The sequence below is a fragment of the Halichoerus grypus genome, chromosome 14, assembly GCF_964656455.1.
Source record: "Halichoerus grypus chromosome 14, mHalGry1.hap1.1, whole genome shotgun sequence".
Lineage (NCBI taxonomy): Eukaryota > Metazoa > Chordata > Mammalia > Carnivora > Phocidae > Halichoerus > Halichoerus grypus.
In genome coordinates this window covers 28,767,471-28,793,277 of record NC_135725.1, presented here as the reverse complement: position 1 = coordinate 28,793,277, position 25,807 = coordinate 28,767,471, and the positions used below count along the sequence as shown (strand labels likewise).

General features: G+C 47.6%; 1 protein-coding gene across 6 annotated transcripts in view; it reads left to right on the top strand.

Moving 5' to 3' along the window:
• PTCH1 (patched 1) overlaps positions 1 to 25,561 on the top strand; it is a 61,755-nt gene extending 36,194 nt beyond the window's left edge. For 4 of the 6 annotated variants that reach the window (XM_078061987.1, XM_036084781.2, XM_078061988.1 and 1 more), the window contains 11 exons: positions 519 to 921; positions 1,545 to 1,854; positions 6,488 to 6,630; positions 8,713 to 8,896; positions 10,347 to 10,627; positions 12,378 to 12,515; positions 15,496 to 15,638; positions 19,026 to 19,125; positions 19,661 to 19,915; positions 21,521 to 22,076; positions 22,636 to 25,561. In XM_078061987.1, the coding sequence (XP_077918113.1) occupies positions 519 to 921; positions 1,545 to 1,854; positions 6,488 to 6,630; positions 8,713 to 8,896; positions 10,347 to 10,627; positions 12,378 to 12,515; positions 15,496 to 15,638; positions 19,026 to 19,125; positions 19,661 to 19,915; positions 21,521 to 22,075 (2,512 nt within the window). In that variant the 3' untranslated portion in view covers position 22,076; positions 22,636 to 25,561. Of the gene's footprint in view, positions 1 to 518; positions 922 to 1,544; positions 1,855 to 6,487; positions 6,631 to 8,712; positions 8,897 to 10,346; positions 10,628 to 12,377; positions 12,516 to 15,495; positions 15,639 to 18,814; positions 18,995 to 19,025; positions 19,126 to 19,660; positions 19,916 to 21,520; positions 22,090 to 22,635 lie in introns of those variants that run through there. The other 2 variants (XM_036084782.2, XM_078061990.1) reach the window with 2 other exon arrangements.
• The last annotated feature ends 246 nt before the right edge of the window (positions 25,562 to 25,807 follow it).

Here is a 25,807-nt window from a genome sequence, read left to right as displayed (position 1 = left end):
AGATAATGGATGGAGGATGCTTTGTTGGGGATATTGAGTCACAGGCTCTCCCCTCCCCTGACTAAAGACTCACAGCTCTGGGGTTGTGATGCACATGCTCACTATTTCTGTTATGGATCGCTTTGTCTGATTATTGGGAGTGTGTCATATCTCTGTTGATTCAGGCAGAACAAAGGTTTGAAAACCAACCATCCAGAAAAAATACAGCCCTTTGGGTGTTGTGGGGTTTTGGGGGGAGGGGTTGTGTGTTTTTTAGGAATTGTGCTTTGAAAGGGGTTCATCAGCATGTAACTTCGATTTTGCCAGCCAAATTCAGGATCGGCCATCCATTTGGTCTCCTTTGACTTACCTAGTGTCTTGTGTCCAGGTGGTTAAGTCAGGTGATGTTTGTGGAGCTCAACAGTATATTTTTCTTCTAAATTAGAGCTATGTAAAATGGATACTGTCGGTCATTGGCAAAAATGAAAGCACTGTTTCCCTGTTTCAGTATACCATTGCAACATATTTTCCCCTCTTAGCCCCTGCGTCAGCAGAGTGATTCAGGTTGAACCTCAGGCCTACACGGAGACTCATGATAACACCCGCTACAGCCCCCCGCCCCCCTACAGCAGCCACAGCTTCACCCATGAAACCCAGATCACCATGCAGTCCACAGTGCAGCTCCGCACAGAGTACGACCCCCACACGCATGTATACTACACCACTGCCGAGCCACGCTCCGAGATCTCCGTGCAGCCTGTCACCATGACCCAGGATACCCTCAGCTGCCAGAGCCCCGAGAGCACCAGCTCCACGAGGGACCTGCTCTCCCAGTTCTCCGACACCAGCCTCCACTGCCTTGAGCCCCCCTGCACCAAGTGGACACTTTCATCTTTTGCTGAGAAACACTATGCTCCTTTCCTCTTGAAACCAAAAGCCAAGGTAATCTACCAAAACAGAAGATTCTTCCTGTCTTCAAGAAATAACAAAACCGTCTCCTTTGGAATTCATCAGGTTGCTTCTTTGGGTGTGACTTATTTCAGACCTCCTAAAAAGTCAGTCCATTTAGCATGTGGGGCCATTTTAATGAGCTCATCTTCTACAGGAGTGAATCTCTATGTAGCAAATGTTTCTGTGAATTTAGATGAACTCCTTATGTTTTAAACATTTTGTTTTTCATGAGCTTGTTTTTTTTTTTTAAAGATTTTATTTATTTATTTGAGAGAGAGAGAGAGAGCACATGAGAGGGGGGAGGGTCAGAGGGAGAAGCAGACTCCCTGCTGAGCAGGGAGCCCGATGCGGGACCCGATCCCGGGACTCCAGGATCGTGACCTGAGCCGAAGGCAGTCGCTTAACCAACTGAGCCACCCAGGCGCCCCCATGAGCTTGTTTTAAAATGTGATTACTATGAGTACTTGTTTTTCCCTCTGGAGAATGACCCCTACATCCTTCATTAGGGCCATTTTGGGGGTAAAAGTGAGGTCTGAACCAAACAGCTTGCTTTTGTCAGGGGAGAGTTGGTCCTGTCCTCTGGCTCTGATCTTATGCCTCTTACTGTGTTACAGGTCGTGGTGATCTTCCTTTTTCTGGGCTTGCTGGGGGTCAGCCTTTATGGGACCACCCGAGTGCGCGATGGGCTGGACCTTACAGACATTGTGCCTCGGGAAACCAGAGAATATGACTTTATTGCTGCACAATTCAAATACTTTTCTTTCTACAACATGTATATAGTCACCCAGAAAGCAGACTACCCAAATATCCAGCACTTACTTTACGACCTTCACAAGAGTTTCAGCAATGTGAAGTATGTCATGTTGGAAGAAAATAAACAGCTTCCCAAAATGTGGCTGCACTACTTCAGAGACTGGCTCCAAGGTGAGGTGCTGCTAGTGGGTATTCGCCCTTTGTAAACTTTCACCGTTCGGTCTTTGGTATGTTCAGCTTCCACAAGTTCCCTTTGTTCACTTTATTAAAGTGTTAGATTATTACGTAACACTAACATGTTTCATTGACTTCTAAGTGATGCTTAAAATTCTTCTATGGACTGTTTCTGGGGCAGCCTCCCAAATCCGGCTTTTACCTATAAAATGATGCAAACAATTCAAATGGGGGACTCGGGAACTTCTGTATGAATTTATGGGTGCACATTAGGAAATGGGAAATATGTTATAAAATCGGGAGCTGGATGCTTCTAGTGCTCTTTTTTTGGATGGTGGTTAGTTTGATGATCAAGTGAAATCAGAGTGTTGATGGAATTTCTAGACTGACTTATTGACAAATTATGGCTTTACTATACCGGCAAATTTTGCATCATTTGAGAATATAATGTAAAATTCCATATTTGGACCATCTTTTGATTTGGCATATGAAATAAACTTATCAATGCTTAATCACATCTCACAGTATTTCATAAATAATCAAATTCTGCTTTAAAATGCCTTTCTTAGCATTTGTTACCTCGTCCTTAGAAACATTTCTAGGAAATAGTCAACTGGAGAAAAAAAAAATGGCTTAAATTTGTTCCTAACTACCAACTGAATATGAATGTATTCAGTGATTCCAAGAACATCTGTTCATTTATTCCATGTTGACACATGCAAAGTGAAGTGGGGAATCAAGATAATTATCCACACAATTCAGGCAAAAAATGCTTTTACTGAAATACCCAAATAATTATGGCCCCCAACATTTTTTGGCTTAAGTTATCCAAATGATTGTCTTAATTTCCCACTTAATTAGGCTTGTTTAAACACAGATTTGAGTGCCTTTTTTGGTCTTAAGTCAATACACTTGTATGTAAAGATTAAGCAGCCAATTTCCCTGGGAGTTTGCATGAAATGGTAAACAACTTGAGTTTGACTGAAAATTCTTCAATACAGTTTCTGGCATTGACTTTTGTTGCTAGAATTTTGTTCATATGTGTATACCAGATTTGACCTCTTCTTTTGAGGAAGGCAAACAGAACTGCACGACGTTAATATTATTTTTTTAACATGCTCACGAGACTAACGTGAATTTGTTCCAAGTCTTATTTTTTACAGTAGTTTGGGAGGTTGTGTTTTTCAGATAATGAGTCAAAACAGGACCAGACAGTTGAGAGATTCCCTGCTTTTCATTTTTCCCCCATTGGCCAAAGACATGCAAATCGCTTGCCACAGTGACAGAGAGATTGGCAGCACTGCCAGTATCTGAGCCAAGGAGGGTTATTGTAGAATTGATTTCAGCGTCTTCAGCCATTCCTTTGGATGCTCAATATGGCCTGTTAGGCAGAGCTTGGGAAGAGGGCAGAGGGTACTGTCTCCAGGCGGTGGTGAGGGCTAACCTTTTTATAGCGTATTGTAAATTATCCCTATGCTTTCATCCCTTTAAAGACCTAAAGCAGTTGGGCTCGACAATCGCACTTTTTTAAAGGTGCAATTGAATCATGTTGTTTTGATTGCTAAGTGAACAGCACCCACCTAGACCAAGTGAGATCCATTCTTGCTCCCAAGTCGGGGTCCCAACCAGCTCTACAACTCTGCGTGTGACTCTTATGAGGTCCAGCAGAGAGCACTGGACACAGAATGGCCAGGTAATGGGACCGTTGGGCTGCCTAGATGGTTTTCAGGCCTGTCAGGTGGTTGATTGGGTGGGTCTTTGAACACTTCCTGCAAGGTATCAGCTGTCCTTGAATCGTTTAAAAACATTTTGGGAGGCTGTTAAGTGTTGGGACCCCTCATTGGTTTTCAGTGGAATTATCACTAAAAACCATATCACGCTATTGGTCTTTATCAACATTCCACAAGTTTGGGGGGGTTAACTCATAAAAATACATAGTGGTAACATCACATGTCATCTTTAAACACACATGCAAGTAAGGCGAAGTTGCAGGTAAAAACCACACTGTGCATCATGAACCAATGGTGTTCGTTTGTATTTCACACTGAATTATGCAGATAAAATTTAAATCAGTGTTTTCTTTTTAGGGGCCCATATCAAAGAGAAATTGACAATTGGGATAAGTAGCTCAGAACTTTTCCCTAGAAAATAATATTTAGTATAAAATTTAAAATGAGAAAAGTTCTAGCTAGAACGTTTACATTTTGCTGTAAAATAGGTATACTGTCACCAATGTTTTCTACAGTGCACATGTGTTCGAGTATAAAATGTTGGCCAAGGGGCAGTGGAGGCAAATCCTTGTCCCTCATTTTGTGTCTAGAATCCTATGTTGTACATGTACTCTTGGGCCACTTCATTGTTACTGAGCTTTTTGGTAATTCGTCAGAAAATAAAATAATCTAATCATGAGGACTTCGCTCTTTCCTAAGGTCCATGACTATTTCTCGTTTGTGTCTGTATTCCAAGTACAGTTGATGGCGCGGGAGGCTGGCAGCGTGGATGACGAGTTGAACTGAGTTGCCCACAGGGTTGCCATCCCCAAATCCAATCTAGGGTGTTCCCCGATTCTTAGTGCATAAATATCTTAAAACTACACTCACGTTTGTGGAACACTGTTCTCCCCTAGACATCATTGGTGCGCACAGTAACTCTGCTGATCGTATTCGTGCCTTCAGCAGAGAACTCCCTGAGCGCCTCTGTGTGTCCAGGCCATTTAGAGCAGCCGTGGTTCGAGCCGAGCCTGGAGCCCTGCTGGGTGGCCCTGCTCAAGTTGCTTTCCACGCCTCAGTTTCCTCATCTGTAAAGTGGGAACCATGATGTTAACAGGGCTGTCTCGTGAGGTGGTTGTAAGAAGCACACTAGTGATCAGTGTAAAATGCTGAGACAGCCCCACGCTCGCTGAGCACGAGTGGCTCCTTAGGATTGACGGGTCAAGAGGGAAAGGGTTAAAGTCCCATACAGGCCATGAAGTGATGAAAATTCTATTAAGGTGAGGAAAACAGACCAGGTCTCTTCTGGGGGGTGGGGAGGGGAGGAGGGCTTGTTTTTGCTCTCCTGCTTATTTTTTTTCAAAAACAAAAAAAAGGCTTTAGGTAATAAAATAACATCTGCGCAGTACGGCTTGTTGTGTGCATGCCCCGCTCTGAAAAACAGTCTGGGAGCCGGCCGTGCTGGTGGTCCCTCCCGCCCACCGCTCCTCCACGCTCGCCCCAACATGGCCTTCTTTCAGCACCAGGCCTACGGGCCTCATCCCCACATTGTTCGTGTAAAAACAATGCCCACAGCAATGTGGACAGGAAGGTTTAGAGAGAGAGAGACGGGGGACAGGGACCTGTGCTCCGCTCTCCCCCTGCTTCAAACCCCAAGAGCTTAATTATTTTGAGCACTGAGGGAACCAGTACTGGGAGGGGGGAGGTGTCTTTGAAGTCACTCAAGGCATGTCATGAAATGAACTCTTTTCCCTTCTTACTGGCCATGTCTAACCCTTGCGAGCGCAGCTTGTTCAAAAGATGTGGTTTCCTGAGCTGCTGGGGCTTGGGAGTTCTACTTGGGAGGGGATGGGGGGCGGGGGGAAGCAGGGCAGTGGAAAGGAGGTGGGGGTGTCGGGGGAGAGTGTGTGCACAGGGGATCACTCAGCCCCTAAGGCCAGGTCACCAGGGCCCTGTTTTCTCTTCCAGCACGCTTATCTCTTTACAGCTGTAGCCAAACCGTCAGGTCTGTAATGATGGTTTTGATTACAGAGGCCAAGCGCAGCTGTGTGTGGTGGGCTGGTGGGCTCGCCCATCCCCCACACCCAGAAAGCCCTTTCCTTCCCCTCCCTGTGCTTGCGGTTTGTCATCTGTTCTCACAGAGCCCCCTTGTATTGGCCTGTGGCTTCCTGTTCTCAATCTGATCCAAATTTACCCCGTGAGGCATTTCCCTGCGCACACAGGCGCTCACGAGATCCCTCCCCGCCCCCCCCTCCACACCCCCCTTCTGAGGAAGGGTGGCAAAGAGGAACAGTGGAGAGTGAATAGGTGTTGGCTGTGATCTTTACACAACCTGGCAGCCGATCCCACAGCTTGTATTAGCTCCACAAGTCGAACAGATGGAACAAATTGACAGAATCGTGTTCACTCACCCTGGGCTGGAGAAGCAGCTGAGTGGTTGTTTGAAGCTGGGAGTTCGAATGCGTGTTTCCCCCTCTGAGTGGGATTTCTGGTTGTATCGGAGAATCCACAGCTTTAGCACCTGACGGCAGCGTGAAATGCCTAATGAGCCTGTGTGGCTTCCTCACCCAGCCAGCCAGCTCTCCCAAGCTCTCTCTCTTCCTTTCTTTCGGAATAGCCATGGGGGAGAAGAAGGGGTTTCTTTTTTTATGTAAAGGTAAAACATGTGTATTTGTTTCCCAGAAGCAAGTATTCCCCTCTTCTGCCTTTTTGAAGCAGTGATTATTAGCAACCTGAAGTTCATCCATGAAAAATCTAATAGTGTCACTTGAACTTGAAATAGAAAACAAGTAGCACACAGAGTGTTTGAGGTTGATGTCAGGTACTTCCTTGTCCTGCTCAGTGTCCTCAGCCCACCCTGTTAGGGCCTGGATCATAGTGGTTAAGAATCATAATACATTGTATACATTTGCCTTTTCTAGGACTTCAGGATGCATTTGACAGTGACTGGGAAACTGGGAAAATCATGCCAAACAATTACAAAAATGGATCAGATGATGGGGTCCTTGCCTACAAACTCCTGGTGCAGACCGGCAGCCGTGATAAACCCATCGACATCAGTCAGGTACTCTCCCTGCCCTACACCCTGGAAGCTCCCAGGGCATGATAGAACAGAGACTGCTTGACAGCCTGCCCGCCCAGCCTGCGCTCTCTGGAGACCTGGGGCATCAGGGGCTGGTAGAATATTGAGTTGGCTCTAATTCACTTCATCCCATCAGCTGATTGAGCGCCTCAGTCTGCTCCTCTGTCAGGTGGGGACATGTGGACCACCTACCTCCATGGCCGTGGTTCCAACCAAGAACCCTCGAGGCAGTGGGCAGTATCTTTCAGATATTAGAAATGCTGTGTTGTACTGTTCTCTTTTGAATTCTAGTACTCATTACCATGTTGGTCTTGATTCTATTCAAACTTGGAAGAATGGTAACAGTCATTTGAATGAGCAGAATTTAGGGTGGATGGATGAGCTAGGAGATCAGAGAGGTTTCTAGAAGGATGGGAGGATCGGTTGCGTTCGATTCCTTGGGGTCACCCTGGCCCAGCAGGTGGAGAAGGAGGACAGACGGACGGCTCTGTCATGAGTGAGGCAAACAGAAATGCCAGTCCTTGGAACCTGAGTGCACTCGCCATTCTGCTCACTCCCCTGGGTAATGAGAGTTGTTTCTATTCAGTAATCATATTCTCCAACTGCATTTGCATCTTCTCTGTGATGCTCGGATTCCAGCATATCCCTTTTGATTCCTCAGGCATGTTGGGGAGTGTGTTTGGACCCTTCAGATTTCAAATGAGGCCAACACTACTACCGGCCCTCCCAGATCCCACTCCCTCTGCTCCTCGTAGCTTACTTGCTTCCCCCTCAGGCAGAAAACCGTCATGCTAATGATCTTCCCAGCAGCTCTGTTTATTGTCTCCCCTTTTTTGCTGGCGTTAAAGGTGACAGATTTACAAAGTACATTGTTCAGAGTTATTATGGAGTGTGAACTTGGTGCTTTATGGCTGCATGCGGCTCGGCACGCTGTCAGGTTTGACAAGGATGTGGGCAGAGGAACCTGTGGGAGAGATAGCAGGGGGATGCCCGGCGGCTGGGCCGGGTCTTTGGGACCAGGGACACCATGGAGCGAAGGGGATCGGGCCAGGCCCCCGGATATCACTTCCTCCGCCCGGGAGGGAGAAAAGCATGCTGCGTGCACGGAGGCCATGAGCTGTGCTCTGTAATTCCAGAGACGGCTTGAAGACATGCAGTTGTTACATATCCTGGGGATTAATTGAATCCAGACCCCTGAAGTTTCGTTTTGTCGCTCGACTCTTTCTTCCTTCACTCTTTCTCTATTAACTGCTGTCACTGGTGTTTTTCATTTTGTTAAGAAGGCCAAAAGCATTGGAGTCAGGCCTGAATCTAAAGTAAACAGGAAAAATATATTTGTGTGTGTGAGTGTGTGTGGATGTGTGTGTATGTCTCTCTCACGGTGTTTGCACCTAAGCAGAGCCCCCAGGACCTCCTTTAGAGAGAGGGAGTGTAGTATTCCGTGGCCTAGGATGGGGCTTGCTCAGTGGGACCAGCTCTCTCAGAAATCGGGGTACCCAGAAAGACCATGGTTGTGCACCAACCCCTTCCACTCTCTGGCGATGGGCATTTTGTGAATACACAGGTCATAGGAGGCTAGTGTTAGCAAAATTTATACAGATGTTGTTTTATTTTTATAGCTCTCCTCCATTTACTGGGTGGCATTTCCTTCAGTGTTAACAGCAGAGGTTAACTGCACACAGACGTGTATGGGGATTCTTGCCAGGTTTTCCCCCCCCTTCCCCTCCTATAAATATGTTTCTCCAGATTGTTCATTCTCTGCCTTGGCTGCAGACAGTCTTTTAGCATTCAGATTTAATTGGTTCAGTCAATTCCTGGACCATCTGCAGAACTGTGTGTGTGTTACAAACACACCCATTATTGCATCCTCTGATAAGTGCATTTTGAAAGAAACCAAAGGTGTTCTGATGGGATTTTCTTATATGTTCAAAGAGGGGGCATACTCGGCTTTGTTGCAAATGCTGGTGCAGGGCTCAGCTTCTTTTCCCCCCTCCAGACAGGAGTGTGCCCCCCCACCCCCCGCCAGCCCCATTCTGAAGGATCCCTCTTCTTCCCATTTTGCAGTTGACCAAACGGCGCCTGGTGGACGCGGATGGCATCATCAATCCCAGCGCATTCTACATCTACCTGACCGCTTGGGTCAGCAATGACCCTGTGGCTTACGCCGCCTCCCAGGCCAACATCCGGCCTCACCGTCCTGAGTGGGTGCACGACAAAGCCGACTACATGCCAGAAACCAGGCTCAGAAGTAAGTAGCCCTCCATGGGGACCCACCGCGCAGGGCCTCACCCTGTTCTCCCAAGCTCAGCCATGGCCCTCGTCTGCTGACGCTTACCCAGGGTTCAGAAGTGTAAACAGAACAATATATTTCTTTGAGTTTAAAACTCTGGGAGACAGATGAGGATGTGTAATGGATACAACCCGTGCTCTATCACGTTGGGAAATGAGAGTCCCTTATCTCCGTTTGTAGCTTTCACCCTAGGACGCCCACCAGGCAGCTCTCTTTCACACCAGCTGTTCCATGTGAAAGCTGGGGACGCCTCCAGGTTGAGTGTTATTTTACTATTGCAGAGTTTTATCGCCGGGGATTATATGTTTATCTTAACTTTGTCAACTCTGGTGTTGAAGGAATTTTTGGCAAGTTGGGTCATTCCTATAAGCCACCAAGCACCTGTACTCTGTCAAAGCTGTTTAAACCAGAGCAGGGTAGTCTGTATACAGCGGCGTCCTCTTCCTTTCCCCGCTCAGCCCTGACTTTGAAAGGTGGTCCTGTATGGATTTAATTTGCATTGATGTTAGAGATACTAGTAGCTCCCACCTTGGATAGGAGGCTGAGGGAGGACGTGACAAAGAAGACGGGTCCCTTTGCAAACATGGCCGGAGAGCAAGCGGGTTGTGCTTCTCTGTATCTAAACCCCAGAGCCTTGTGGCAAGCAGCCAAGGCTTGTCTTAATGAAAATTTATAGTTGAGATTATAATAGGGCAAATCATGTTTAGCAAGTCAACTGAATGACCCCAAAGGGTCTGGAACACACAACGGCAGTAACTAAATGCTTGTTGTGTAAGGATTTCTTCCCCTGCTGCTGAAGACTTAGCATTGCATTAAAAAAGAAGCATGGAAGGTTTAAGTGTGTTAGATCACTAAAAGGATAAGAAAGTTAAGCGTTTTTCTCAGGAAAGCATGACTTTGGAGTTATTTTGTTCTCATAAGTGACTGAGTAATAAAACAGTTTGAACTTCGTATTTTCCCTTGTGTCAGTCGAACAAAAAATGCTCCTGCCATTGAATTCTTGTTTAGACACATCACAAAAGTGACTGCTTCCAGAAGATTAAAATCAAAGGTTAAATAAATACACAGGCCCCAGGCTCCTCCCCTCCCCTCCCCCCACCAGAAAAAAGATAGAATGTTGATTATTGCTTAAAGCTCTCTTAAACCAGAGATTAAGACTGTAAAGTCCCGAACACTGTCCCCGGTACTGTTTGTGCTTCACGTTGAAAGAAGTGCAGTCAGGGGACCTGGTGGCAGAGTCCCTTCTCCGTTCATTGTGATCAGTGGCAGAGCATGCGGGGTGTGCATCCGGGAGGGCTGACCCTGGGGCGTGTGGTGGCTCCCCCAAACCTGGGTCACCCCCATTCGCCCTCTGTCCTGTTGCCCTGAGCCTTCAGCCGTGGCCTCTTCCCACTGTCTCCCTGTCCAGTCCCAGCAGCGGAGCCCATCGAATACGCTCAGTTCCCTTTCTACCTCAACGGCTTGCGGGACACCTCAGACTTCGTGGAAGCCATCGAAAAGGTCAGAACCATCTGCAACAACTACACGAGCCTGGGGCTCTCCAGCTACCCCAACGGCTACCCCTTCCTCTTCTGGGAGCAGTACATCGGCCTCCGGCACTGGCTCCTGCTGTCCATCAGCGTGGTGCTGGCCTGCACGTTCCTGGTGTGTGCCGTCTTCCTCCTGAACCCCTGGACGGCCGGGATCATTGTGAGTTCATTCGCAGGGCTTTTGTGGACGTCAGATTCCTTTCGGCCTAGCTCTTGCTGCAGCCAGGAAGCTGTGTTTATGTCTGGGCCTCTGGAGGAGGGTATAGATTGCATCATCCTTGCTATATTTATTCTGCTGGAGGTGGCGAGGTTCATGGTTAGGTAGAGCCTTTAATGGCCTTCATCTTGTGTCCCTTCTCCTACAGCTTTCAACTTCCTGTGTAAAGACAGGGAAGTTTTAAAACACACTCTCTATAACCGCTCCTAGCATTTATTAAACGTGAACACGCTGAGCATTTATTAAATACAAATGTAACTAATTTTTTTTTTTTTTTTTACTTAAAGGGTCCTTTTGTGACTACATCCCAGACCTAACATAGGAAAGATTCTTCTAGAAAAGGGGAGGGGGAGGTAAATAGAGAAGTTAGGGCAGTGGTCTATGGGTAAAATGGTTTTCGAGATGGTTGTGTGTGTTTTAAAGTTTGAAGGACGTTGATGAACTGGTATTACTAGCCGATTTTTTGGCATCCTTTTTCCGAGTATAATACTCTCAGATCTGAAGTAAGTTTCATGTCGAGTCTAATAAAATCATGGCAGTGTTTAAATTCCACGAACTGTGGTACAGGCTTCAAAATGACAAAATTATAAAAACAGAGACCAGGTCTCACTTCTGCACCATACGTCTGTGCAGCAGGTATGTTAAAAGGTAAATGTTTAGTCTGTAGGGGTTTTCCTGGTGCTTAAGCAATTGATGTTGTCCATCTTTCATTAGCTTCTTAAAAGAAAGCAAAGGGAACTGTTACTGGACTCGTCCTTCCCTTGCCACCGCCGTCCACCGCCCCCCCCCCCCCGCCAGGAAAGATCATTCACTCCTTCTCTTCCATCTGTGGGAAGTTTAGTGTTTCATTTGTGCTTTCTCCCCTCTGGCCCAAGAAACTCCAAAGTCTACCTCGCAGATTTTCTTTGCATCTCTGCGCAGATGTTGACAAGGCAGACGGAAGGCAAATAAGAGCTTTTCCTTGGGTTTAGCTGTCTGCTGTGTCCACCCGCCTTGCTCCTCACTTCTTCAAAGTGAAGGCGCCTGTAACCTGACCCGTGTCAGCTGACCAGAAGTCCCCTTTCTCCCTCGTCATCCTCTCTTAACCCATGGGCTCTCCGAACAAAAGCAAAGCTGCCTTTACGTAGAAGAAAGAACTTTTATTCACCCGTCCTATCTGCTTTCTTTAGGATGGAGGGTGGGGCAACCAAAAACTCTTCAAGTTTCCATTCTGTTGTAAATTGAAGGACAGTTTCTGATGATTAAGATCAAAACAGAAGGAAATAACCTTGTTTTAAACTATTTTAAATTTGCAGCTAGTTACCAGTCCATGTTTGTGTAATTCTTAGATGACCCAAATGGAATAGTTGTGACTTTTTTTTTTTTAATTTTTCTTTTATTTGTTTGCCTTCTAGAGCAGGTATGTTGGAAAAACAGCTTGCGGTAGTAATAGTAAGCTTTGCCTTTCTGCACTCCTCAAACAGGCTGCTGGCCCAAAACAGCTATCCCCAAATTGTCCCAAAGACTCCCTTCTCAGCAGCGACAGCGGTGAATTAGAAAGTAAAGACAGGTGTCCAGAGTGAAAGCAAGTCAGCGTTTTCATTACATTTGGGTCCCTGGTGTTTTCTCTGCTCTTGATCTGGAGTGAGCCCTTTCCCTGTTGTCAGCACCCAGTGTCTGTGCCCGTCCACTCATCCCGTGCATCTTCTTAAAGGTGATGGTCCTGGCTTTGATGACGGTCGAGCTCTTTGGCATGATGGGCCTCATTGGAATCAAGCTGAGTGCCGTTCCCGTGGTCATCTTGATCGCTTCCGTCGGCATAGGAGTGGAGTTCACTGTTCATGTTGCTCTGGTATGGGAGACCTCTCTATCGAGAACGTTATGGAGAGGCAACATGTTTACTTTAGCTTTGGTTGTCTCCAGGTTGGGGACCTTTTGGGTTTTCTCCAACATCAAGGAACACACATACAACGTGTCATAGTGAAGAGGCTTCAGAGCACAGGCATTCCTGCATGATGAGGGGCTGAAATTTAGGTGGGCTTCTTCCCTCTTGGGCAGTCTAAGGAGAAGGGCATTTGAGGTGAAAGTTCACTGGGCAGGTCAGCAGGGGGCCAGGAAGGATTCTGCTTATTTGGTGTCCTTAGTGTCATGAGAGGTGTGTAAGTTGTCAACTTTGTTCCTGAGTTAGATGGTGTCAGTGTGTGTGATTGCACACAAAAGCACACAATTTTTAAAACCACAGTTATAAAGCAGAGATAAAGTGAGACCACACTCACAGGCATGGCGGGATGGCCTGACTGAGGGTGAGGCAGGCCCGAGGATCTGGTTCTCCCACCTGAGCCCACCCAGCTCCTTCAACCTCCCTGCCTCCAAATTTGAGAGAGAGAGGAACATAAGAGAACCAGGGTTGCTCTCAACAGGATTCCCCCCCCCCCGCCCCAACCATGTCCAGTCCCGTGAACGGTTTGTTGGAGGAAGTTAAACATCAGGAGACTTTAAACCAAGAGACAAACCCATTGTGTACATTTATCAGAAAATTATTCAGAAGCCTCCTAGCAGTGTGTGGTTTATGTTCTGTCCACACTCATGCTTATGGCCTAAGTCCTTGGGGTGATTGGTAGCCACTCAATAAATATTTATTGACTGAAGAAATACTGACGTGTGGAATGCCCCGGATAGGAAACCTAGCCCTGAGCCTGGGTCACATTACTTTTAGTCTTGCTCTTGCAGTCACTAGCGTTGGTTTTCCTGGGGCTCAACACACGGCATATGCATGTCTGCACGTGTGCGTATCTACACATTGGCTCTGTTTTGTGCCTTCTTAGTTTCTCCACAAGGAGTCTTTCAGGGGCCTTGACGTGCAGTTTAGAGTCTATAAACTTCTGTGTTTCAGAAAGACTGTTCTGTTGAGGTTGTGCCATTTTCAACAAAAAGCTGATAATACAGAAGCAATATTCTCTAAATTTTGAGCCTCCCCAAATTCTTTTCCTCCACTGAGCTGGGAGGAGGGAGAGGGGATTTTTTAAAAAGAAGAGCCCACCAGCCTAGAGCTTAGAACATAAATAATGCTTAATATCATTTCTTCAAAAAGGAGAAAACTTTACATGAGAGTGAAGAATCCACCCAGTCATTTTATTCTGATGCGAATGAAAACCACGTGTTTTTTTTTTGGTAGCCAGCATAGCAAGCAAGAGTGTTCTAGAACAGGTTTTTACAGTGGAAATGAAAACTGCAGCTTGTCAGGGCACTCTGGGCCTTACACGTGAGGTAGTATGAACATAAATGCACACACCAGTGCTGGATAAACAATTAAGGAATGCTTCCACCGCTCACGCAAGATGTAATTCCAAGAATTTAAGGAGGCTCAAGAGCCAGCTTGGCTTTGTGAGCCATCACCCCTGCTCGTTGCTCGTAGCCCCCATCTTCATCAGGAGACTATCCACACGCAGGATATGGCGTTCTTACTTGGTCCTGTATGTGAAGGTCTATTTAAAGCAGGCAGGTACTGCTCTTTCGAGGTTTGTAAAATGATGGAATAAGGTTGGTGAGGAGCACTCTTCAAAGAATCAGTGGGTTCCTATCAGTTCACTGTTCCCACAACGTAAGTTGGGTGTGAGATGATAAAACCCTACTTGACCCTTGCAGCCTTGTGGCCCAAGTATGGCACAAAGTAACATGGTTGCAGACTGTCTTGGTGCTTTCCTCCCAAGACAAAAAGGCAATTCTGTTGATCCTAAAGCCTTCCCCACTCTGGAAAAGCATGTGCATTCTAGAGCGCATGCACTTTAGAGAAAAGTACGGAAACTCATAGCACATTTTTATATACTTTTCTTTCTTCATCTGTTCAAGAGAACAACCTTAGTGTTCTTCCACAAGCTATGCAAGGCATGGGAGTGCACCCAATGTGTGATAGGCCTTGATTTTTAAGGAGCCATGGTCTACAGAGTTCCTGAACCTTCTCTTCTCAGCATATCCCAGAGCAGCCTGTAGCTTTCAGGCAGAGAAAGGACTTGTACCAAACTCCTGTTGGGGTCCCACCGAAGGGCCAGGCAGGGTATGACAGGAACTGACTCCCATTAAAATGGTCCTGGGTCACCCCATCAAGCCAACAGTCCAATGTGCTGGGGCTTACTCTATATAAGTTGCCATTGGTATCAGTAGTCTTGACCTAGTGTAGCTTTAGGAAGTGAAGGAGCGGGGGGATATGACCATGCAGAGTTAGAACAGGCTGGATTTGAATTTCGAGTCCTATATTTTTCTAGTGATCCTTCCGTGGTGCTTAGGTGTACTACAAACACATTAGTTTGAACCCGGCAATGGAAGTTCTGCATCATCATGAGGAAATGGGTACTTGGCACCCAGTTGCACGCAACCCTCAACTAAGCCCACTTAGAAGTAAGATCTTGACCTTCCCCCAAATCAGGAAGGATGCTGTCATCTTCACACTGTGGGCCTCCCATGTGAAAGCCGTGAGACCATGCGGGTTGGGGAGGAAACCCAAGGGGGGCAGCAGCAAAAAGAAAAGGACATTTTGCTCATGTTTGTATAGTTTTGGTTTGGTTTTTAATTTAAAGTAAATATGCTTTCTGTCTTTTTTTGTCGTTCAAGATTTATATCAACACCAAACATGACACAGTATCACGAACAGGCCATTTTAGCATAAGCCTAGATTTAGGTACTTGAGCAACCCCGATTAAATATTGCAGGAGCTAGAAAGGAAGATGCGAGAAGGTCTGTACAGACCGAGTAAGAGAGCTGGTGGCATGTTGGACAGAGCTGCCCACGGGCTTCCGTCCGGGAATCGGCTCATCCCGCCTCTTCTCGTTGCGCAGGCCTTCCTAACGGCCATTGGCGATAAGAACCGCAGGGCCGCGCTCGCCCTGGAGCACATATTTGCACCTGTCCTGGACGGCGCCGTTTCCACTCTGCTGGGAGTGCTGATGCTCGCAGGGTCTGAGTTTGATTTCATTGTCAGGTAAGCAGGAGGGGAGACGGTTCTTAATTTCTAGCAATCACTATCACCCTTATGATCTCCGTTGCGGATTTCCTTCTGTATCCTGTAGATGTCTTCATGTCTTCATTGTGACTCTACTCTTTGTCCCCCAGATTTATTGAGGTGTAACTGACAAATAAAAATCATATATTTTTTAAGGTATACAACGTGATGTTTTGCTATACAAGTACATTGTAAAATGATCACCACAGTCCGTGACTCCTCTTCTGTTGAGTTTCTTAACTCAGAGACCTGCCGAGAGGTAGAAGGACAAGCTCTCTTCCAGAGCCGTCTTAGGGAACATCTTGGGGAGGAGAGTGGAGAGTGTGACTAGCAGCAAAGAGTTCCACAGCATGAAACCAGGGGACCACCCAGTACCCCAGTTCTGACCTTGGTTCCCCCTCACTGATTTTGACCTTCATTTCTCTTTCAAATTGATAGAAAAGAAAACTTAACAAAATACCTAAAATTGTCACCTACATTTTGTTCTTCTAAGAAGCAAAGGTAGCATGCCCAGACTTCACATTCAAGTTCTTAATAAGATTTAGGGATAAGATTTAGGGAGCAGTAAATGTGTGACTTTGGTGTCAAATGTTGGAAATCCAGACCTAGTTTGGATACTTCTTTTTGGATCCCCAGGCAAGCAATTTCTTGTGGATTTATGAAGAATATGAGTTTGTGACATAGAAAAGGAGAGCAAGTTTGCCTTCTGAAAAAAATTTGAGCACTGCAGGGAAAGACCATTTTCTGCTCCTAACGGCCCCCACGGCTTCGGGAAGTAGCTGCTCTTGGATGTAACACTGCCGCTCCGTGGAAGGGCAAGGCCAGAACCATCCATAAGCGAAAGATAGTCCAGAATTAGAACCGTGGTAAAGCAGAACCGAATGTGAGACATGACTGCCCGGCTTGGGATGCTTCAGGAATCTGGAGAGAGAATCTAAACAGGCTTTCTCGCTGTATGGGCCTGTGATAGGTCTTGCATTTTCAAGTGAAAAGAAGAGGGTTTTGAGTTTCAGTCCAAGTTTCCTTATTGCAGGAAAAAGATCAGGCCATTGGTCTGTGGCCTACCCCACTGGGCAGTTGGGCAGCAGAGATGAAGCCTTCCTCGAAGGAGGGCCAGCGTTCCCTCGGTGTAGTTAGTGTGGGCTAACAGAGAGGTGGGGCGGCGATCACAGTGTGGACCAGAACTTCTCAGACCGTAATGTGCTTAGGAATCATCCGAGGCTCTGCAGATGCAGCTCGGATTTCATTGGGGGCAGGGAGGGTGCAGAGCAGAGTTTGCATTTCCAGCCAGCTCCCAGGTGATACCCATGCTGCTGGTCTTCTCAACATAACACCGTTAATCAACTAACAAGCCAATTAGTACATTCTTGTTTGCCAGTACCAGGTAGATGTATGCCTAAATTAGATCAAGCTTTTGGCCGGAGTTTTATTTTCAGCTTCTTAACTTGACTTTGGCTTTTCCTTTATTTCCTTAGCATACGTGTATTCGGGCATTAGTAGATGTTTCTTTATGGCCTAAAACCCCCGTGTCAAGGAGAGTTTCTTTCACGTGATTTCTCCCTCGACACAATGTAACAAGCACCTCCTAAGTGCCATGGTACACAGCGGCAAGTTACGTGGACCCCGTCCCCCGCAGTGTGGCTTACAATCTGGGGGGAGAGGGAGTTCACAGGCAGTTCAGAAGCATGGGAAAGGCTGGGTGTGATGGGATCTCAGAGGATCTCACTCAGCCTCGTGGGGAAGCCGAGTGAGCCCCAGAGGGGGATCTTTGCCAGAAGTGGAGCAACCAGCTGGGAACCAGAATGGAGGGCAGAATCCCAGCTCTCATCGAACCCGTGGCTTCCTGTTCTCTCCCAGAGATATCAGGGTTCTTCTTTCAAGCACTTAAAAGGGCTTCCCATTTTCTAGAACTGGATGGATTAACCTGATAAAGCCCTCACTGAGGTCAACTAAATGAGCAGACATTGTATACGCTAAGCCGTCAGAAATCTAATTGGTCTGTTTATGCTACAGTTAGATGGATGGGATGCAAATGTCTTAATGCTGCTGCTGATATATGCTTCAGCCTCAAGTTCCTGCAGTTTACATTAGAGCAAGACATTGGCGGCTTGCTTCTTACTAATGCAGCTCAGAAGTTTCTAGTGTTTACAATAGCTGCGAGGTATTTGTATTTTTATAGGGATTCTCGCTCCTTTCATCTAATGTCGAAACATATATAGTCATGGCAAAGTTGGGTGCCTGTTCTGTTTTATGATCAAGAGGACCATTAACAGATAGATATCTGGCCCTCCCTCTTCCCAGAACATCCTGAGCTCTCCGCCACCTCAGCCTCCTTCCAGCAAAATTGCCCTAGATATTGTTAGTTCCAGAAAACGTACACTTGCGTGGAGCCCGCTCCCTGCAGCTGTGGGGAGCGTCGGCCAGCCGCTTGCCCGAGCTGACAGGTTTACCTTGGTATTCATGAAGGATCCCAGACCTTAGCCCTCAATGGTGGGAAAGCAGGGCCACTTGCGCACTCTCCTCTTCTTCATGGTGCTGTGGCCTTTATGTTTGAATTGGCTGACGCAAAACAAGAGTATTCAGAGATGCTAAATTGTTCAACAAAAGATTGGCCCACAGAGCAGCCCCCTCATTGTGGGCCGCCCTCCCCCGCAAATGCCCCAGCAACCACAGAATGGGCAGCGTTTTCTTTGCAGAAAGCTGGTTCTTGTGTTCTAAAAAGGTTGCAATTGGAGCCGTTTGGTAAAACTGGAACTCACAGAATTCTAGGCAGAAAGTTGTGATTAATGAAAGCCCAGGGAAAGCCTTACCTGATCCGCTCGAGACTTAATTAGAGATTCTGCTCTAAGATGCAGAAGCATTTCACAGTGGATTAGCTGCCTGCAGAAGTGGGCTGCTTTTCCTCCTGAGCTAAATTGTTTAAATTCTACACCCTTCACTTCATTTGTTTGCTTCTGCTGGGTTTTCACGGACGGGGCCCCTCTGCATTGTGTTTGTGCTTCCAATCCGCTCAGCCATTCAGCTCACATTCCATATTTTTGTGTTTGTGTAACACATTCATAAATAACATTACATGCCAGGAGATTTCAGCAAATTAACAAACTAATTTTTCTCTCTTCCCTTCACGAACTAACACTTTGGGTTGTGGAATGTAGTCCTCGAGAGTCACAAGGTAAAAAAAAAAAAAAAAGAAAGAAAACACTAATCTCATGCTGAATGTGAACCACAGTTTTATAAGAGCCTCTGCAACCGTGTGGGCTTTGTTAATTTCGGGTTTTGACGTGCTGCATAATATTTGGGCACATGAAGCCTGGCTTCATTTACTTTTGCCACAGTGAATGATCCTGTTTCCCTTTTATCTTCAAGGTATTTCTTTGCTGTCCTGGCAATCCTAACAATCCTGGGTGTTCTCAACGGGCTGGTTTTGCTCCCAGTCCTTCTGTCCTTCTTCGGCCCGTACCCCGAGGTCAGTAATTGCACCGGGTGTCACGTACACCTCTCAGGCCACCGGAATGCCGTTTGTCCCAGGGTCCCTGTGAATTTAGATGTTTAGGTATCTCAACATTACTGTTTACTTTTTCAGTAAACATTTCGATGACTATGGCTTTTTTCTCTTCAGCTTTGGGGGATGTACTGGGTTTGTTTTGGTTTTGTTTTGGTGTCTTAAACCAAGTGATTGGCGCCCCGAGTCTTATAGTTCTGTATCAATGAAGCATTTTCCACTCAAGATGAATATCCGGGCTTGAAGAAAAGTAAAAAGGGCACAGCCTGCCTTTCTGAAGTATAAAAGCAGAGGGCAGTTCTTGTGTTCCAGCTGCCAGGCCTGATGGGCCTCGAGGTGGCAGAGTGGGGGAGGTGAGCACAGGGGAGTGGGAGAGGCCGGGGCAGTGGGGGACGGGTACAGAGAGCCCTGAGCAAGACTGCTTTGCTTTGCTTTGCTTTGAGTGTGACCAGCAGGTAAATGGATGATAACACTTCTGATATGGAATCTCCTTTAATAGGTATCTCCAGCCAACGGGCTGAACCGACTGCCCACCCCTTCCCCCGAGCCGCCCCCCAGTGTGGTCCGCTTTGCCGTGCCCCCCGGTCATGCAAACAATGGGTCTGATTCCTCTGACTCGGAGTACAGTTCTCAGACGACGGTGTCAGGCATCAGCGAAGAGCTTCGGCACTACGAGGCCCAGCAGGGCACCGGGGGCCCTGCCCACCAAGTGATCGTGGAAGCCACAGAAAACCCTGTCTTTGCACGCTCCACTGTAAGTCACCCTAGGGGGGCAGCCCCTGCCTCCTTTGAGCAGCAAATCCCAGACAGAGAGGACTTTAAAATAAAGTAGGGATTAGGTAGAATCATATGAAATTGCCAGTATTTGCCTCTTAAACTATAAAAACATCAGTTCCGTGTGGCGGGGTGTCCTGTGGGTTGCAGAGGGCGGGGGCCAGTAACCCTAGCTATGAGCAGCATTGGCATGTGTCTTGTTCGGGCTAAGTACAATCTGAGCTTCAGGGCCAGAGGGAAAGCGTGCCTTGCTGCTGCCCTTTTTTTTTTTTTAAAGCTGCGTGTCATTTTAGAGTAATACTTTTTTTTTTTTTTAATGTAATGGTATTTTTATTGCCAACAGAGTGATTTCTTTTTCCTCCCAATTCTGTTACATTTAAATGCCCTGGTACAAAATGATTTCAGTTATTGATGCCTAAGACTTTACCAGAAGTGGAAAGCTTAGCCTTCAGTGATTCAGGAAAGCCATGAGCAGCCTGGGAGCCCCTTCTCAGAGGCTCCCAGAGCCCCAGCCATGTCCTGCACTCTCTCTGTTCCCCAGGATGTCCTCAGCCCCCCAGACCTAGAGCACAGCACACAAAACCCGAGGAAGGTTCTAAGACTCGTGTTGCTCCAACTGAGGGCCTCCTGCTGTCCCTCCAGGAAATGGGTATTCCAGTCCCAGGCCAGAGCAGCCCTTGCATGAAAGAGAGAGGGGCCAACCAAATAACCTAAATTTTCCTCCTCTTACCCCCCGTGGCGCTGCCTGCTGAGCTGCAGTGTGAATCTGGTTTTGTTCAGCGGGGGCCTAAAAATAGGTACAAGCTGAACGACTTTGAAGTTGGTCACGGTCCTTTTGATTGATGTGGCCACTGTGCTGCTCCATGCTTTGTATAGAGACCCAGAAACCAGATTCCTAACAACCGGACGGAGCAGCGCTACCCCATAGAACTTTCCGCGACGATGGAAATGCTCCCTCTGGGCTCGCCCATATAGTAGCCACTGACCACATGTGGCCGTTGAGCCCTTGAAATGTGGCTGGTGCAACGAAGGAACCGAATTTGGCATTTTTCCTCATTTAAGTGTAAATAGCCATATGTTCCTAGTGGCTACCGTATTCAACAGTGTAGGTGTAGACAGTCCCGCCAACAGGCTGCGCTTGGGCCGGCCAGAGCCAGATGCTTAGCAGTTTTCAAAGAGGAGGAGCTTGCGACCTGACCCTGCAGCGCAGGGTGGGGCGCAAACCGTGGGACGAGGCAGCCCAGGGCCCCTCCCACCACAGCCCTGCATTTATGGGCCTCAGCCGTATGTGTCCGTCAGCTGTGCAGGAGAAAGCCTAGGCCCGGGGTCCAAAGAAGGCCTTCCTCTGCCACGTCGTGGAGGTTCTAAAAGAACAGGTTTTTCTTTTGTGGGTGGAAGGCCCCGTTGGCTCCCCCAGGCTTCTCCCAGCCATTTGTGGGGTTGACTGAGCACTCGGTGAAGAGCTGTGTGTGGGTGGCCGGCGGGAGCCCGAGCCGGGAAGGGAAGGCCGGGCGCAGCGAGGGGCGATGCCCCGCCTGGGGTTAGCATCCTCCCGCCTGTTTTAACCTGCCCTCGCCCTCTGCAGGTGGTCCATCCCGAAGCGAGACATCACCCACCCTCAAACCCTCGACAGCAGCCCCCCCTGGACTCAGAGTCCCTGCCTCCCGGACGACCAGGCCAGCAGCCCCGGAGGGAGCCCCCCAGGGAAGGCTTGCGGCCACCCCCCTACAGACCACGCAGAGATGCTTTCGAAATTTCTACTGACGGGCATTCCGGCCCTAGCAATAGGGACCGCGCGGGCCCCCGGGGAGCCCGTTCTAACAACCCTCGGCACCCCGCGTTCACTGCCATGGGCAGCTCGGCGCCCAGCTACTGCCAGCCCATCACCACTGTGACGGCCTCGGCGTCCGTGACTGTTGCCGTACACCCCCCGCCCGCCCCCGGGCCCGGCTCGGCGCGGAGCCCCCGAGGGGGACTGTGCCCGGGCTACGGGGACTATCCCGAGACTGACCAGGGGCTGTTTGAGGACCCCCACGTGCCTTTTAACGTCCGGCGCGAGAGGAGGGACTCCAAGGTGGAAGTCATAGAGCTGCAGGACGTGGAGTGTGAGGAGAGGCCCCGGGGCAGCAGCTCCAACTGAGGTGCGTGTGGCAGGTGGGTTGGCCCGGGAGTCGCTGCTCCTTGGCAGCAGGGGCCGGATGCTCAGGGGGACCCAGAGCAGAGCTCCTTGGGGCTTCTCAGGCTGCATCCTCTGGGAGCCCCTGGGCGTTGGTGTGGCCCAAACTGAACCCCAGTGGCTTCTGATCTCCAAGGCAAGGAGCGCCACGTCCACGCTCTGTCGTCCTTGGGGAACCAGTCCAGTCCTAAATGGGGTCCCTCCCCTCGCTGCCGAGCTGTTGAGCGTTAGCGCAAGTCCACAAGGGCGCTAGCTTTCACCTTTCTATCTTTATATAAAGCACCATAACAGGTATGTATGATACACGGCTCCGTGAATGGTCACAGAGTGAACACATCCACGTTGCCGGCCCTCAGACCGGGGAAGGGTTCGCCCCCCACCCCGAGAAGCCCCTCGTGCCCTCACCCAGCACCCCCATCCTGATTCCTAATACCATTGATCATTTTCCTTGATTTTGTGCTTTCTAAATACGGACCCATACACCTGTTGCTTCGTTTGACTTTTTTTTTTTCTTTCTTTTAAAGGGTGAGTAAAATCTGAAGCAAAGAGGCCAAAGATTGGAAGCCCCCCCAACCACACACCCCCCGCCCCCGCCCCCGAACTGCTTGAAGAGAACGGCTTAGAGTCCTACAGACGTGCGCACCGGGAGAGCAGTTCCGCGTTACTGTAACCGATTGTATTATTTTGTGAAATAGTTCTATAAATATTTAAGAGGTGTACACATATGTAATATACGAAGGAACGGATGTAAAGTAGTGCGATCTGGGCTTTCTCCACTCCTGCCCCCAGAGTGGGCGGTGGGGAGGCCGCCGCGGGACCCCCCCCCCGATTTGTGCATGGGTCTCTGTGCCACAACCAAGCTTAACTTAGTCTTAAATTTCAGCATATGTTGCTGCTGCTTAAATATTGTATAATTTACCTGTATAATTCTATGCAAATATTGCTTATGTAATAGGATTATTTTGTAAAGGTTTCTGTTTAAAATATTTTAAATTTGCATATCACAACCCTGTGGTAGTATGAAATGTTACTGTTAACTTTCAAACACGCTATGCGTGATAATTTTGTTGTTTAATGAGCAGATATGAAGAAAGTACGTTAACCCCGGTGGCTTCTCCAGGTGTAGTTGGATGTGGTTCTGTTTGGCTGTGTGTGTGTGTGAACATGTGTGTGGTTTCCCAATGTACTGTACTGTGATTTTATTTTATTTTTTTTCGTTTTTTTGTTTCTTTTCACGTTCTTGTAATCCTTAGTGGGCTCTGCCCTCCTTGGGCTGGAAGAGTCAGGATATCTTTATTGCTTGGTGCTGCTGGAAAGCTAGCCCTGAATGTCGCCTTATCCTTTCGCCAGACTCGCTTCAGGTCCAGGGCATCTTTTGCGATCGTTGGCTGCTATCCAGACACTCCCAATTCATGCCTCAGAGGAGACGGGCTCCGTTGCATGGATCGTTGTGGTGGACGTTGGAACCTCAGGGTTTAGAGCTAACATCTGCTCATCTTCATTGGTATTAAAGTTATTACAGAACACGCTTAGTGGTAAGCCTCGGCTGGGCCGTGAACATGTACTCTAGAGTACGCAGCCTTCGTTGTACCTCTTGTCACTCACACATACTCACACACACACACACGCACGCACCCTCAAAAGCTTAAGGGCAGATTGGAAATCTTTCAGAGACAATGACCCTACTACGAGTAAAAAAACCTATTGATTCTGGGCCCACAGTAAACCCAGAGGTGATGTTTTGAGTCCCTACAATTTAAACTCCCCCCTCTTCCTAAATTGCATAGTTGGTCGGGGCTTTCTGGATCTGTCTGTATCTTCTTGAAAAATAAATAGTGAGCCTCCAGTTTGGTGATGTGGAGTCAGAAGTTCTGCAGGGTAAGAGCTTCCGAAGGATCCTTCTGAGTGTGTGAATAGTAACGTCGTGGGCACACACTTCCTAAATAAACTGTGTCCCTCCTCTCGGCCTTATTAGTGTTCTCTCGATGTGACACTGATCCAAGAGCAGGGAGCTGTTCGTTGCATACACCCCACTGAAGAACGTGTCTGGAGGCAGATCTCTCAACCAGGCGTTACTTTTAAAGATTTGCTTCTGTCTTGCTTGTGTTGTCCGGCTCTGAGGTTTGGTCTTCCTCCGCTCCTAGCCGGGGCCCGGCAAGTGTCCGGGAAGCAGTCAGTCCCCAGACTCAGCTGCTGTAGGAGCACACGGATGGCAGTGCCCATTGTGCCCTCCTGTTCCCCACAGAAAATCTCGGGTCAAAAGGCAGTGGGCTCCCAGTAGCACCCAGCAGTGTAGTGACCTCAGACCCGAAAACTTGCCACAAAACTGTAAGATACTAATTGGAAGCCCCCTGGGGCCTCCAGGTGTGTGTGTTCATGTGCCAGGGGCCCCGGCGGGCCCGCGTCTACTGTTCGGAGCCTCCGTCAGCCACACTGGCCACCTAGCACCCAGCTCTGCTCAAAAAACTTAGGTCCTGCGTTCAAGAGAGAGACGGTGCAAAATTCTGAGGTCTGCTTCCCTCTGGCTCGTGGCATGCCCTCCTCGCTCCTTTCCTGAGCCCAGCTTGTGTGGTGCATGAGATCTCGCACGGCCCCACTTTCTGCACGGGGTAGAACTTTCTCCCACAGTCACATTGGCGAAGGGAGAACTCGGGGGCGGGCAGGCAGCCAGAATTTCTCTCTCTCTCTTTTTAAAATAGTTTTATTTTGTCTGTCTTGTTTGTTTATTTGGATGTTTTAATTTTTTTAAAATCTTTGCTGATATTTATAATTTTGTATCATAAGAATGTTTTCCTACAGTATTTGTCACGCCAGTTTATAACAAACAATGCAGGGATTTTATTTCTATTGGAAACACTATTACAGCTATGTTTTACTTTTGAACAGAATTTTTATTTGTATAGAGTGCTTACTAATGTTAAATAGTTCAGAGTATATAACATGTTCATTAAAGACTCATGGTAGGTGTTAGTGTAAGGAGTTTAAAGGAAATAAATATTCAAACTGGGTCTCATTGTCTGCCCGTTTGGGCAGAAATGGGTTTGTGTCATTTCAATTACAAAGATAAAAGTATGCCATATAATTTATTTATATGAAAATTTATTTTTGTAGTGTACATAGTAGTCATCAAGTCTTTTGACAGAAGTATATTTTTAAAGAATTTATATGTGATGAATCCATAATGTCTGGAACTTTGCTGAGACATGAGTGGGGCACACTTTTCATTGTAAAGTACAGCAAGGGAAAGAAAATGTTTAACAGTGTTAAGAGAGTGAGAGATCGAGTAAATATTCATGCAATTGTGAAATGTGTATTAGTTACCATTTGTGACCTAGTGTGGTTCTCATTTTAAACCTTGGAAGGCAAAAATGTACAAACTCTCTAAATATTAATGTTCAAACACTGATAGAAATTCTAACATGAATAAAAAATAATATAACTTGTTGGTTATGTCTTTGTTCATAGAATTTTTTTAAAAGATTTTATTATTTGAGAGAGAGAGAGAGAGTGTGTGTGTGTGTGTGTGCGCGCGCGCACACGCGTGCAAGCAGGGGGAGGAGCAGAGGGAGAGGGACAAGCAGACTCCGCGCTGAGCGAGGAGCCCAATGTGGGGCTCGACCCCAGGACCCCGAGATCATGACCTAAGTAGAAAGCAAGAGTTGGACCCTTAACTGAGCCACCCAGGCGCCCTTATTC